Source organism: Solea solea, chromosome 12, assembly GCF_958295425.1.
Source record: "Solea solea chromosome 12, fSolSol10.1, whole genome shotgun sequence".
Taxonomy (NCBI): domain Eukaryota; kingdom Metazoa; phylum Chordata; class Actinopteri; order Pleuronectiformes; family Soleidae; genus Solea; species Solea solea.
The window spans coordinates 1261930-1277593 of record NC_081145.1 but is presented as its reverse complement, the minus strand read 5'-3'; the positions used below and the strand labels follow the sequence as shown (position 1 = coordinate 1277593).

Here is a 15664-nt window from a genome sequence, read left to right as displayed (position 1 = left end):
GAATAGATTTTGGAACTTTACGTCGATTTTGGAACTTTAAGTAGATTTCGGAACTCTAATTAGATTTCAGAACTTTAAGTAGATTTCGGAACTTTAAGACAATTTTGGAACTTTAAGTAGATTTCAGAACTTTAAGTAGATTTTGGAATAATAAGTAGATTTTGGAATTATAAGTACATTTTAGAACTTTATGTAGATTTTGAACTTTAAGTAGATTTTGGAATTATAAGTAGATTTTGGAACTCTAAGTAGATTTCAGAACTTTAAGTAGATTTTGGAATTATAAGTCGATTTTGGAACTTTATGGAACAGTCATGTGACCGAGAAAAGATTAAAAAAACCTTTTTCTTTGAAAGCTTTGAGGTACCGTTTCATTTCCTCTAAGTTTGGTCACATGTTTGTGATGTGTGGTGTTGGTGGTGTTTCCTGTGCACTCACACTCACATTTTTACCTTATAGGGATGTGAGTGAGAGGAGGGGCCGGTGGACGAAGAGGAAGAGAAAAGAGGAAGGAACAAGACTCACCTCTCGAGTCCGGACTTGTCGTCGGCTGAATCGTTTCAGAGCGGTGAACGCACAGTGACGAGGCCAAGTCTCAGTGAACCAGGATCTGTCCTGGATCTGTCTGTACCTGCTGCAAATAACTGTGAGGCAAGAAGACCATCCACTGATCTGAACTGAAACAGCTTTATTACACAGTATTGTTTGAATGCAAATTCATCCATTAAATCTGTAGATTTCTCATCTCCGGGACACAGAGGAAAACACATTTTAGCCTCTTAATAAAAGATTGACATTATAAAATCTTAAGTCTACGATATCTTTAAGAACACGTGCACGTCTTTATCTCACTGTGAGACAGACTTTTCCAACAGGAAACTGAAGTTTGTAAACCACTCACTCTCCCACACTAAACCTCCTAGAGAAAATCAGTGATTTTAACATCACACACACAGGAGTTGTTGATCCACTGCTGCCTCCATCACTAAGTTCAAATGTCTGATTTTGTAAATGCAGTGTTTGAAACCCGTCGTTTAGATTAACTGAAGTGACCACACGAGGCAGCAGAGGACCAGCAGCTCCTGTGTCCCCTCCAGTTAAAATCAAGTCAAGTCATTGACATCTTAAGAGCATGTTCACGTCTTCACGTCACTGTTAGACAAATGAGTTTCTGATTTGCATGCCAATTTGTTTTTGTTTTCACCAACGTTTAGTACGTCAAATACGTACTGAAGGACTTGTAATACACAGGCCCTCGCACCACTGTGTGAGTGCTCAGACCATAATAATAATCATAATCCTAAAGAAAACAATTCATACAAGCAGGTGATTGTGACTCACTGGACCTTTAAGTATGATGTCAGTGATGATGTGGGCGAGCAGTTTCCTTTGAGCTGCGACATTCAAGGTTGAATTCATGTGTTCATTTACAGATTATGACCCAGTTATTCACTAACTCACACACTCACTATAGTCACTTCACTGCATATATATAGGTATATATTCACCCTCTTCTTCTTCATCATCATCGTCGTCACGTCACACACACACACACACACACACACACACACACACACACACACACAGCACATCTCATCTCATGCCCTTAAAAGGAGCTTTTTTTCAGCTGCCTCGTTTGTGCTTCAGGGCTGCTTCTGCTCTTCAGCTGCTCCAGTGCACACTCTACTGGTGACATGTGGCATTACAGTGACTTCATCTCCTCGTGTTGCTGTTGGTGCTTTTTTAAATAGATAAATAAATAAATAAATAATATAAGTCAAAATGACTTTAAGCAGCAAGAGTAAGCCCCTAAAAAATTGGAATTGCACCCTCCAGAAAACTATGATGTAAATACTTAATCATCAGTGTAATAATCACGGATTATATTTGTAAGTTTTTTCTTGGAATGTCAGGAAAAGAAAAACAGTTGCTTCCCCCTTGTTAAACATAGTATTTCACAGCATGTGAACTACTTTATAAGTTCTGTAATTAGCTGTGGGAGTATTCAGCCAGGTCATAAAAGCAGGTGTTTACCCTCTGAGGCTCCAGAGACTTGATCAGTTGAACAATTATCATGCAGATCGTTCACCGCGCCCAGTCTCAGGTTGTTAGGATCACCTGTGAGGGTGTTGTTGTTCTGTGTGTGCTTTACAAGTCACTAGTTTGTGTTTGTGTCGTGTAAAAAAACACTTCGCAGCCTCACCCTAACCCTTGAGAAGGAACTATATTGTCATGGAAAACAAACCAATCCCTCTCGAGCCGTGCCGAGGCGAGACCATGTAGTGGAGAAATGGCTCAAAGGTGCCACTCAAGCCCAAAACATATGACATATGACCTCGGGTCATCACAACAGGTCACTCACAGTCTGTCTGTGTCATGTGTGGCCGTATGTCGCCACCTAGTGGTTCCCTCTGCTGCTGCACCTTTAGAGGGAAAGAAGTGAATCAACACTTCTAACTGTAGATCAATTAAAAAGACTTGAAAATCTATGTATAATTCCAAAATCTACTTAGAATTGCAAAATCTACTTAGAATTCCAAAATCTATTTATAATTCCAAAATCTATTTATAGTTCCACAATCTATTTATAATTCCAAAATCTACTTATAATCTATTTATAATTCCATAATCTGCATATAATCTACACATTTCCTTGCATTTCCTATCCAAACAAAGTCAAAGGACAACTTCTCCCGCCTCTTGACGCCGTCGTCCAATCACGATGTAGGCGAGGAGAGAGCAGCTATTTTCATTGGCTGATATCACTGTCGTCATCATCTACACCCGGAAGTTTACATCGCGCTGTAACGCGACGATAATCATGAGCGGAGTCGTTTAAAAACAAGGTTTGTGGACATTGACGCTGATGTTTAAAGCTCTATAAGCCCCGTACGAACGCCACGCTTCACTTTATTTCTTATATAAATCTCTAACGTGTATGACATTCGGCCATTTCGCTCAGCTAGCTTGTAAGATGAGTGCTGTAGCAGCAGCTAGCTCCGCAGCTAGAGATACACAGACTTGTACCTGTTCCTGTCCTTCACACATGCTCACGTCATTTAATACAGTTTCTCACAATTAGTTTCCTCGTGTTTACTGTCACCTATATTCACATCTATTTATGAGCAAATAGTCTATGAACGGTCTAGTTAGGTACATCATTCACAGTTCAAATTAGACTCAACTATTTTATATACAAAATACAGTTTAATATGATCAAATACTGAGGCATAAAGTACATAAAATATCAGTCTCTATATAAAGTACTTTAAAGTGATACTTGAGTAAAAGTATGTTACCAGAAAATGACTTTGGTAGAAGTTGAAGTCACTTTTTATAATATTACTGAAATGAAAGCCTTAAAGTTTATGACATTTACTGTACTTAAGTATCAAAAAAGTCATTTTCTGATATAAAATGTACTTAAGTTGTAGATGTAAGAGGTTGATATGTGTCCCCGAGCAAAGACACTTAAGCCCATGTTGCAGCGTGTGAATGAGTTTGAAAGACGTGTGAATGCGTGAAAACTGTAGTGTAAAGCAGCTCATCAAGATGAGAAAAGCTCTGTCTGTATAAATACAGATCATAATACCAACTCTTCTTCTGATTTTATTTGGTAGTAACGAGTAACAAAGATATTTAGAGGAAATGTAGTGGAGTGAAAGTAGAAAAATGACTGTAAAGTATTCATATAATCCTGCTGTTCAACATGTCAACATCTCTTTATTAGATCAGGTACAGAAACACGATGTAAAGGTGAGGCCACGGCAGAGAAGTTAAACCTCTGTTTATACTGCATGGATAACAATAAAACAGATTTTCTGTAGTTGTGTGACTTAGTGCACAATCGAACTCTGACAGACAGCGTGACATAAGCGCGCACCTCTGTGAACTGGCTGAGAACTGGCTGATTGTGCTCTATTTTTACAGTAAGATTTGTCATAAGTCACTCGTTGGATCGTCACTGTTTCATTGTATATGTTATAAAACACTGAAGAAATAAATGGTTTTCCATTCAAAATATCTTTCACACTAGGGCTGAACGATTTTGACTGAAATTACGATTGAGGTATGATTTGCAATATTAGAGGCAATGGCAATTTTACATCTGTGTGAAACAGATATGATGTATAGGTCAGGACAATTTTTACTCTGAAAATTGTATTTTTTGGTTTGAATAATTATAGTGACTCTGTGATTTCATTGAAATTTGCCTGGAAATGCTTTCCTGTGGAGGTCTGTGGGCAAATTTCTGCATTTAAAATGTGCTTAATTCTGTCGTTTTTCACACATTTATTCATTATTTATAAGCATAGTAGTGACAAACCTATACTTAAATAAACTTAAAATTATACAAATATACCGAAAAATACCACCTTAGGGGGGTCCTTACCAACAACTGAACAGTTACACAGTCCATTTTAAGAAACACATCATTTTATGGGAAAGTTTTGTTCCTATTCTGGTTTACTGCAGCTGTTCAGTGTATGTTCAGGTTATGGTTCACAATGAACGTCAACTATTATCATATCACAGGCAGGATTTCCGTCATTGTTTTTAGTGAATGTAAATGTAAAAAGTCCCCAAATGTAGTTGGAAAAAGTCTCATGTGTGATCATTAAATATATAAATAATTAAAGCTACTGTTTTATAATTGATAATGGATATAATTTATCGTTTAAGATGCAATGGGTGGGATATTTTTGTCATTGTTGATTCATAATTATAAAATATATTTTTTATTTTTCTCCCTTTCTGAACATATACTTAACAGTGTGTGTGTGTGTGTGTGTTGACCCCGCAGAGCATCATGGGTAACACCGAGAGTGTGGTGGTGCAGAAGCGACTGGCCCGCTTCCGCCCCGATGAGCGCCCTGTGATCGAGGGCGCCTTCAACAGGCTCCAGGGTGGAACTGCAGGGAAGACGCTGACGTTGGACGCGCTGCAGGTCTGGGACCTCAGAGGAAGTCACATGACAACAAAGATTTGCCTAGAACTTTAAAATGTAGCTCAGTTCGGATAGTTCAGGATTTCAAACTCTGAGTGAATGAGTGAGTGAAATACAGTTTTTGTAGCCTGTGTATAATCAGTGTGGTGTTTTTTTTGTCTCCTTCAGACCTCTATGAGTGGTCTGGCTCCAGACTCCATGATCCAGCGTCTCTACAGGTGCATGTGCAGCATTGACCCTGGTCTGGTAGCGGCAGCAGCCTCTAGGGACACGAGCGGCTCTGCAGCCCCTGGTGTCAGTCGGGAGCAGTTGGTGGTTTTCCTGGCAGACGCACTGCGGGGCACGGCAGAGGAACGGGCGCCACTCGTCATGGTCATGACGCAGCACGGAGCCGAGGCTGCAGCCGCCGTCACATGTGAGGAGGTCGCAGAGGTGAGAGGTTTTCCATCTTCAGCTCTGACACTGCTGAAGCTCTACTGCTCTAATACTGCTTCTCCTTTGTCTTCTTTTGCTTCCTCCACCGGTCTCTGCACAGTTCCTGCAGGACCTGATCTCTGCTGTAGTTCAGATTCTGGTCCACAGGGGGCGCTTGCAGGGCTGGAAGTCTGGCAGAATGGGCGATGGCTCCGTCGGAGTCAAACTCCTGGCAGAGCAGATGTGTTCTGAGCTAAAACCCACAGGTAAACAGGTGATAAACCATATGATTTTACATAATTCATTTTTTGTGAATCAATTAGTTGTCAGACAATGTTGAAACATGTCCTATAAATAACATACAGTTGTGTTAAAAACGTGAATAAAGCACAAAATCCTTATAATATGTTTTATTTCGATGCATTGGGAACACTGCACATTATATTCTAAATCAAAACATGAAGAAAAATGTATCCATTTTTTAACTCCTTGTTTCCTCTGTGTCTGTAAACATAACCAGTCCTGACTGTTACCATTTCCAAATGTATTATACATCCAAATTAAGAAACATTGTGAATGTTTTGCTCAGGTCTTGTAACTGCTGATGCTGTTTGTCCTCCTCAGATCAGGGGGGTTGTGATGTTTCCTGTCTAGAGGACTGGATCTTCAGGGTTTCTCAGGTGTCCTTGTACCTGGAGTTGTTGGTCGCTGAAGGCCTGAGTGTTTCCCTGAGTGGGCGTCCGGCTCCCACTCTGCTGCCGCCCTGCAGGGAGACGCCCTGGGACAAGCTGCACTGTCTGCTGGACGTCCCCACCCTCATGTTTCTGGCACTGCAGGTCAGGAGAAGAACTGTTTTCTGAAACCAAAGAACATTTCAAGAAGCACTTTTGCACCTTTTGAACTTTTCTCTCTATTTAAATAAAATAAATGAGTCCTTTATCAGGCCTTGGGGGGGGGTCCTTCTCTGAATTTAACCCATCCTCGAGTAGAAACCTTCCTAGAATTCGGAGCAGCCACTTGGCCACGGTCTGTCCTTTCACCCACATATGAGAAACCTCGGCTTGTTTCTACTGAAATTACCCGGAGGAAAATGACGGGTAAAAGAAGTAGCTACTCGCAACTGGGGACTTCTGGGAGGGCGGGGCTATCTGCTGAAGAATGCCGATTGGTGGAACGCGTTTTACAGTGGATGGAGATGAGGTCCATGCTCTTTAGTGCGTATTTGCAGAGGAGGAGGGAAGGTTGTGTGTATATATACACACACACAGGTGCTGGTCATATAATTAGAATATCTTCAAAAAGTTGATTTATGTCAGTAATTCCATTCAAAAAGTGAAACCTGTATATTATATTCATTCATTACACACAGACTGATATATTTCAAATGTTTATTTCTTTTAATTTTGATGATTATTACTGACAACTAATGAAAATCCCAAATTCAGTATCTCAGAAAATTAGAATATTACTTAAGACCAATACAAAAAAAGGTTTTTTAGAAATGTTGGCCAACTGAAAAGTATGAGCATGTACAGCACTCGATACTTAGTTGGGGCTCCATTTGCCTGAATTACTGCAGCAATGCAGCGTGGCATGGAGTCGAACAGTCTGTGGCACTGCTCAGGTGTTATGAGAGCCCTGGTTGTTCTGATAGTGGCCTTCAGCTCTTCTGCATTGTTGGATCTGGCGTATCACATCTTCCTCTTCACAGTACGGTCAGGCGAGTTTGCTGGCCAATTAAGAACAGGGATACCATGGTCCTTAAACCTGGTACTGGTAGCGTTGGCACTGTGTACAGGTGCCAAGTCCTGTTGGAAAATGAAATCTGCATCTCCATAAAGTTGGTCAGCAGCAGCAGGAAGCATGAACTTGGTCTAAAACGTCCTCGTAGACGGCTGCGTTGACCCTGGACCTCAGAAAACACAGTGGACCAACACCAGCAGATGACATGGCCCCCCAAACCATCACTGACCGTGGAAACTTTACACTGGACTTCAAGCAACGTGGATTCTGTGCCTCTCCTCTCTTCCTCCAGACTCTGGGACCTTGCAAAATTAACTTTCATCAGAGAACATAACTTTGGACCACTCAGCAGCAGTCCAGTCCTTTTTGTCTTTAGTCCAGACGAGACGCTTCTGACGCTGTCTCTTGTTCAAGAGTGGCTTGACACAAGGGATGCGACAGCTGAAACTCATGTCTTGCATACGTCTGTGCGTGGTGGTTCTTGAAGCACTGACTCCAGCTGCAGTCCACTCTTTGTGAATCTCCCCCACATTTTTGAATGGGTTTTGTTTCACAATCCTCTCCAGTGTGCAGTTATCCCTATTGCTTGTACACTTTTTTCTACCACATCTTTTCCTTCCCTTCACCTCTCTATTAATATGCTTGGACACAGCCAGCCTCTATAGCAATGACCTTTTGTGTCTTGCCCTCCTTGTGCAAGGTGTCAATGGTCGTCTTTTGGACAACTGTCAAGTCAGCAGTCTTCCCCATGATTGTGTAGCCTACAGAACCAGACTGAGAGACCATTTAAAGGCCTTTGCAGGTGTTTTGAGTAAATTATCTGATTAGAGTGTGGCACCAGGTGTCTTCAATATTGAACCTTTTCACAATATTCTAATTTTCTGAGATACTGAATTTGGGGTTTTCATTAGTTGTCAGTTATAATCATCAAAATTAAAAGCAATAAACACTTGAAATATATCAGTCTGTGTGGAATGAATGTATACATTATACAAGTTTCACTTTTTGAATTACTGACATAAATCAACTTTTTGATGATATTCTAATTATATGATGTATATATATATATATGATGATATATGTATATATATATATATATACCTGTGTATATATATATATATATATATATATGTGTGTACACACACATATGTGATTCTCTGTCTTTGTTTTCATCACAGATAGGAAACATGTTAATTTTATAGATGATGAAGTCCTGGAACGATGCATCTCGCCCTGTGGAACTTCAAACTTCTGTTAGTGATCTACACTAAGTTTCTTGATAAATTGCTAAACAAATTCTCAAAATAGTTTGGCGATTACTTTCTTAAATGTGAATATTTCCTGGTTTCTTTGCTCCATATAAAAAAATCAACCAGTCAACATTTTCTGGACCAAAACAAGTAATCAACAGATTAATCAACTATGAAAATGTTCAATTTATTAAATTTTTATTTCTTTACTTGCTTTGCTCTTTTCTCAACTCTCCAGTTGCCGGACAGGTACAGCGCCCCCTGGAGACTTGTGTTCTCCACACAGCTGCATGGCGAGAGCTTCACCAGAATGGTGAGCGGTCTGACCCGTCACGGCCCGACGCTGCTGCTCATCAAAGACTCGGCGGGACACGTGTTCGGGGGCTTCGCCTCACATGGCTGGGAGGTCAAACCTCAGTTCCAGGGTGAGAGAAAAATAAAAATCTCTACACAAACTCATGTCACATATCGGGATTATGGTGACGAGTGTGGCTACGATTCGTGATTAAAGTGTCATCTCATCACTGTACGTCACGTTTTATAAAGAGAAAGAAATCGCTTGTTTTCATCGTAGATAGGAAACGTAGAAGAACAGGAACCATAACGCTATGGAGTGGGTTTTTTCAGTGTCAATGTAAATCATGAGGTCTGGTAATGTTTGAAAAGATGTAGGCTCTCAAAATAAATCCCTTCTATGTAGTGAGAATCCAACCACATTTAACCAATTGCAAGTGATTTTATATTTATTTTTTAAGGTGTTATTTTTAAAAGTTTCCTGAAGCTCCTTCACACGTACACCTTAAACCACGTGCTCTGAAAACGACGCTGTGGTCTCAGTGAAATGAAGCCTGTGTCTGTCTGTGTGAAGTGACTTGTTGAGGAAGTGCCACTGTGTTTTTGAATACTGTGACTCTCTCTCATCTATGTCATTTGTATATTTTATTTACGTGTGTGCAGGTGACTCCAGATGCTTCCTGTTCACTGTGTTTCCCAAACTGAGAGTTTTCACAGCGACAGGGTACAACGAGCACTTCATGTATCTCAACCAGCACCAGCAGACAATGCCCAACGGACTGGTGAGACTGTGTTAGTTTAACAGAGTGTTCACAGCGTAGTTAATATCTGAGAGAGGTCACCTTTTCATTCTCGTATCCTGCCTGCTCAGAAACATGTATCTGCCCCCCTGCTGAGAATCTGCAGGAAGACACACACAACACCAAACTATATATACATACATATATATATATGTATGTGTATATATATATATATTTATATATATGTATATATATGTATGTGTATATATATATATATATATATATATATATATATATATTTATATATATACATACATATATATGTGTGTGTATATTTATATAGCCACTTAAAAAAAGATTCACGTAATAAAATTGACTTCTGTCTAACAGTAAGAAAAAGACATGAACATGTTCTTAAGCTATCGCAGGAAACTGAAGTTTATAAACCACTCACTCTCCCACACCAAACCCCATAGAGAAAACCAGTGATTTTAACATCACAGCACACAGGAGTTGTTGATCCACTGCTGGGTCCATTACTAAGTTCTAATCTCCCTTTTTTTTAATTCGGCCTTAAAATTCCTTCGTTCAGATTGACCTCAGTGACACAAAGTGACCACACGAGGCAGCAGTAGACGAGCAGCTCCTGTGTTCCCACGAGCTAAAATCACGTATTTTCTCTATGAGGTTTGGTGTGTGAGAGTGAGTGGTTTACAAACTTCAGCTTCCTGTTGTCAAAGTGTGTCTCACAGTGAGATAAAGCAACATACTGTAATATGTTAAGTTATTGTAGACTAGAGGTCGATGGATTTGCTTAAGAACATGACTTCAGTAACCAGTTACTAAACAACACTTAGGGTCTGCACCGCAGAGCAGTTGTATTTTCAATCAAAATAATGCATAAACTAAAAAAGCTATTAAAAGCTCAAAAACAGGTCATCAAAACAACTAAAAAAATATAATGTCTGTGACTGATTGTGTTTGCTCAGCCACCGTAGGTAGTCTAAGAATAACCAGGACAGTGTGCTGTCGTCTTTCTCTGTGTGATGTCATGTTTTCCTCTGGTCTGTCTTTACTCAGGGTATGGGCGGTCAGCACGACTACTTCGGCCTGTGGCTGGACAGTGATTTCGGCCGCGGTCACAGTCGCGCTCGGCCCAAGTGCACCACATATGGCAGCCCTCAGCTCTCCGGGGAGGAAGACTTCAGCGTGGACTCCGTGGAGGTGTGGGCAGTCGGAAAACCCCCAGAACCTGAGGAGGTCAGAGCACATGTTCACTTCTGTTTTCATTGAAGAGGAAGCAGGGACATGACTTTTAGAAAGAGCTCCACATTTGTCTGTATATAATCTACAAATGAAGCAGGAAACCATGCAGGGAAACTAAGACGTTCTGTTTTCAGGTGAAATTATGTTATTACTTTATTTTGTATGTATCACGTTTGTCTCCTTCAGGGTCTGTCAAACATTTAACTGCTTATATTTACATACCAGACACAAACATGGTCCCTAGAGGTCACTAAATGACATGTGTTGGTCCCACACGTCAAAAACAGGAAGTGAAAATTTACCCTGTGCCATCCATGATAGATTTTGGCTCTAGAATGAAAACCTACTTCATAATAAATGGTTTTCCTTTTGTCGTCACTCTCCTGCACCAAAGGCCATATAGAAAATCAGTGATTTTAACAATACAACACACAGGAGTTGTTGGTCCACTGCTGCCTCCATCACTAAGTTCAGATGTCTTATTTTGTCACTTCAGTGTTTGAAAGTCAAACACTTGAGGCAGCAGTAGACCAGCAGCTCCTGTGTCCCCCCCATCTAAAATCACTTTAGTGTGGGAGAGTGAGTGGTTTACAAACTTCAGTTTCCTGTTGAAAAAGTCTGTCTCACAGCGGTAAAAAATGTAAAACAACAGTCGGGAATGCTGACTCAGCATGAAACACTCACCAATCCCTGACTGTACACTGTACTCCTGTAAACTAATGTGTGTGTGTGTGTGTGTGTGTGTGTGTGTGTGTCAGGGTGAGGAGGGTAAGAGGAGCGTCCTGGACACAGACCTGGAGGTCCAGGCCATCATGGAGATGACGGGGAAGACTCTGCACAGTCAGGGCCTCAGGGAGCCAGAGGAGGAGGAGCAGTGAGAGGCGGAGTCACTGTCTGCTGAGTCATGGTGGGATTGTATCATCTGACTCAGCGGGTTCATGTTTTCACCTGAGCTCGTGAATCTATTCAAAAGTGTTTGAGTCAGTCTTACAATCATCTGAGAGGACGAGACACTGGAGAGTCTACAATAATAACATCTACAATATCATCCTCCTCTTACTCCTCTTCTTTCTCCTCATTCTCCTCCCCCTTTTCATCTCCTCTCTTCTTCCTCACTGTCTTCTTTCTCCTCCTCTTCCTCCTCCTCCTCCTCTTAATCCTCTTCCTCCTCCTCTTCTTCTTCTTCTTCCACCTCTTCCTCCTCCTCTTAATCCTCTTCCTCCTACTCCTCCTCCTTCTCATCTCTTCTTCCTCACTGTCTTCTTTCTCCTCCTCCTCTCTTCTTCCTCCTCCTCTGCTGACATGTAAATCAGTTGGATAATTTCCATATGCAAATCTCTTCTATAATCTCTCAGTGGCACCATGATGAAGATGAAGATGATGATGGACATTCAATTCTGACATCTTTATATTTAACAAAAAAAAAGTATTTTAATGCGTCTTTTTTTTCTTTCTGTAAATAATTTGAAATAACGAGTTGTTTTATTTGTGTAACTTTTGATTCCTGACGACATTTATGTCACGTGACGTGAAAGAAATGAGGCGTTCAAGGAAATTGGGGAAAAAGCAGCTTTCTCTTCTGCTGTCTGCACTCAGGTCAATTTCCAGGTTTGACATACACTGATCAACATCAAATGACTTTGATTGAGAGAATAAAGGTCGGAGGAATCTGTGACTAAGATAACTGAGTTGATTTCATTTTCACACCCTCTTTATGTTTGTTGTTTTTTGTCATGAGTGTAGATCACGTCTTAAAGGGAAAGTCCAGGTTTATAGTGGGATGAGAACCAGTCTGAGTCTCTACTGCTGCCTCGTGTGGTCACTTTGTGTCACTGAGGTCAATCTGAACAAAGATTTTCAAAAGCCAAATTGACAAATTGAGGCAGCAGTGGATCAACAACTCCACTGCTTTCTCCATGGGCTTTGGTGTGGGAGAGTGAGTGGTTTACAAACTTCACTTTCCTGTTGGAAAAGTCTGTATAACAGTGAGATAAAGACGTGAACATATGACGTAGATATCATAGAACTAAACCGACCTAGATTTTATCATTGTTATTATTATTATTCATAGGCTTTAAACTGTTGAGCTGATTTAAAGTCAAATCTCATTCTTGATGATGAGTGCATGTTTTGTTTTTGACCTTTCTCCTGCAGTTGAACTATTTTAAGTGGAGGCTGTGAATGCTCCTTTCACCACTGCTCATGATAACATATGGAATACTGTGTGTGTTTTGTTGGTTTAGACTCCATCGTGATGTCTTCTGTTTTAACCTCTTCAAACGTGAGTGAACTGTTGCTTTATGTTGTCATTTTGTTTAGGGCTCAGACTGACTGTTAGTTTGCATAGATACTGTCCTGACATCCGGCCTCTTTTCTCTCTCTCTCTCTCTCTCTCTCTCTCTCTCTGTGTGTGTGTGTGTGCTTGTATAATGCAAGTGAACTTTTACTTCCTCGTACAGTCGGATAGAGGAACTGACCGTTTTGCGGCTGGCCCTTTTTTTGTCAACACTCCACATCCTCTCCTGCTTCAAACTCCAAAAACCCAGCAAAGAAAATAATCATGGTTGGATAGAAAAGAGTGGACAGAGTCGACGTCACTTGTAAAAAAAAAAAAAAAAAAAAGAAAGAAAAGGTAAATCTTCTACTTTAATCAATAATTCATGTTTATTAGTTGCTGCTGCTGTAGTCGTGTGAGGGTGTAGTGAAACGGGGGGAAATCAATTTTTCTCTCGTCTCATTCCTTTCCGCTCTTTTTCTGTCTTTAAATGATACGGTGTGTTTCCAGAACTGCAGATATTGATCGGTCGATTGATGTGATGGCTCTTTCTTCCTGTCACACTCACAGCTGCTCGCTTCGTTTGGCGCCAGCCAGCCAGCCAGCGTGGTGGTGAATGTAGTGACATTTGTTAGTTCACACAGACATAGACAGTTTAAAAATCATTTTAGTTGCTTTTAGTGAATTATATTCCAATGCAGCCCCTTAATCCAGGGGTCGGCAACCTTCAGGATGAAAAGAGACATTTTTGTTGCCCTCTCCACCCAGAATAAATTAATGTGGAGCCGCACAAACCTATTTGACCCATAAAATAACACGTATAAAGTTTATTATACAGATGTACTATACATATATAAATATAAAAGAACGATAGTTTGCTGCATTTATGAAATGTAAGAACTACGAAAAGAAAACATTTCATTGCTGTTTATATCAAGGTTATAATAGTTTTGGATGTTTCATTAGTTGTAGTTTTTATTTCATTTTGACTTTTTATTTTTAAAATGAGTTTGGTTTTATTAATTTTAGTTTTTGAGTATTTGCCCGGTGCAAGATGCAAAAAGGTCATAATACGAATTTCAGTGCTCACACAGGTGCACCCTTGGTAAACTGCTGTGGTGAAATTCCTTATATTATAAAAAAAAAACACACTTCATATGAACCCAAAAGGATTTTATATAAAATACATTTACAAAGACAAACGCACACGTTTGTCGAGGCTTTTTTTTAACATTGGGTTTGACGTAGACTTTGAATGCAACGCTTTTATTTAAACTGAAGAGCCACATGTGGCCCCAGAACTGCAGATTGCAGCACACCCCTGCCTTAATCTGTAATCCCTATAATCTTTTTTTTAAATTTTACAAATTTTTACTTTGGCACAAACTCATCATTTGTGTTGTTTAAGTTGTTTCATACATGTCGTATAAGGGTGTTTACAAGGACTTCAGGTTTCTCCTGTAGGTGGCGCAGTGTGTCATAGCGGGTTTGAGAGAGATCATGATTAAGATGTTCAATTTACCACTTACTTTTAGTGGTTGAATATTATGATAGATTAATATAAACATTTGGTTATAAAAAGGTGAATTTGCCAAATTAACAATAACATTTTTAGTTTTAAACACATTATTTTTTTAAAGATTTCTAAAACTTTTTTGGCACAAACATTAAAGTTAAAGGACAGACTTCAGCTAAAGTTAGCTAAACTATTAGCACACACATTAACGTTAAAGGATAGACTGCAGCTTAGGTTAGTTAAACTATTAGCACAGACATTAAAGTTAAAGGACGAACTGCAGCTAAGGTTAGCTAAACTATTAGCACAGACATTAAAGTTAAAGGACAGACTGCAGCTTAGGTTAGTTAAACTATTAGCACAGACATTAAAGTTAAAGGACGGACTGCAGCTAAGGTTAGCTAAACTATTAGCACACATTGAAGTTAAAGGACAGACTGTAGCTAAGGTTAGCTAAACTATTAGCACATACATTAAAGTTAAAGGACAGACTGCAGCTAAGGTTAGCTAAACTATTAGCACAGGCATTAACATTAAAGGACAGACTGCAGCTAAGGTTAGCCAAACTATTAGCACACATATTAAAGTTAACAGACAGACTGCAGTTAAGGTTAGCTAAACTATTAGCACACATTGAAGTTAAAGGACAGACTGCAGCTGAAGTGGCTAAACTATTAGCACAGACATTAAAGTTAAAGGACAGACTGCAGCTAAGGTTAGCTAAAGTATTAGCACAGCGATTAAGTTAAAGGACAGACTGTAGCTAATGTTAGCTAAACTATTAGCACAGAAATTAAAGTTAAAAGACAGACTGCAGCTAAGGTTAGCTAAACTATTAGCACATACATTGAAGTTAAAGGACAGACTAGCTGAGGTTAGCTGAACTATTCACACATATTAAAGGTAAAGGACAGACTGCAGCTAAGGTTGGTTAAACTATTAGCACACATGTTAAAGGACAGATTGCAGCTAAGGTTAGCTAAACTATTAGCACACATATTAAAGTTAAAGGACAGACTGTAGCTAAGGTTAGCTAAACTACTAGCACAGACATTGAAGTTAAAGGACAGACTGTAGCTAAGGTAGCTAAACTATTAGCACAGACATTGAAATTAAAGGACAGACTGTAGCTAAGGTTAGCTAAACTATTAGCACAGACATTGAAGTTAAAGGACAGACTGTAGCTAAGGTAGCTAAACTATTAGCACAGACATTGAA

The 15664-nt window shown here is 39.8% G+C and overlaps 2 protein-coding genes across 2 annotated transcripts in view; both read left to right on the top strand.

Annotated features, from left to right (window-relative positions):
• Positions 1-2775: 2775 nt before the first annotated feature.
• On the top strand, positions 2776-12339 carry meak7 (MTOR associated protein, eak-7 homolog). Its single transcript, XM_058645125.1, has 9 exons — positions 2776-2846; positions 4805-4948; positions 5117-5380; positions 5484-5628; positions 5987-6198; positions 8594-8780; positions 9313-9431; positions 10470-10649; positions 11414-12339. Exons 2-9 carry the CDS (start codon positions 4811-4813, stop codon positions 11531-11533), a joined length of 1365 nt encoding a protein of 454 aa, XP_058501108.1. The 5' UTR covers positions 2776-2846; positions 4805-4810; the 3' UTR covers positions 11534-12339.
• Positions 12173-15664, top strand: part of plcg2 (phospholipase C, gamma 2) — a 43158-nt gene continuing 39666 nt past the window's right edge. Inside the window, exons 1-3 of the mRNA XM_058645088.1 lie at positions 12173-12263; positions 12899-12936; positions 13092-13287. The gene's annotated coding sequence lies outside the window, so the exon portion shown is untranslated. The remainder of the gene's footprint in view (positions 12264-12898; positions 12937-13091; positions 13288-15664) is intronic.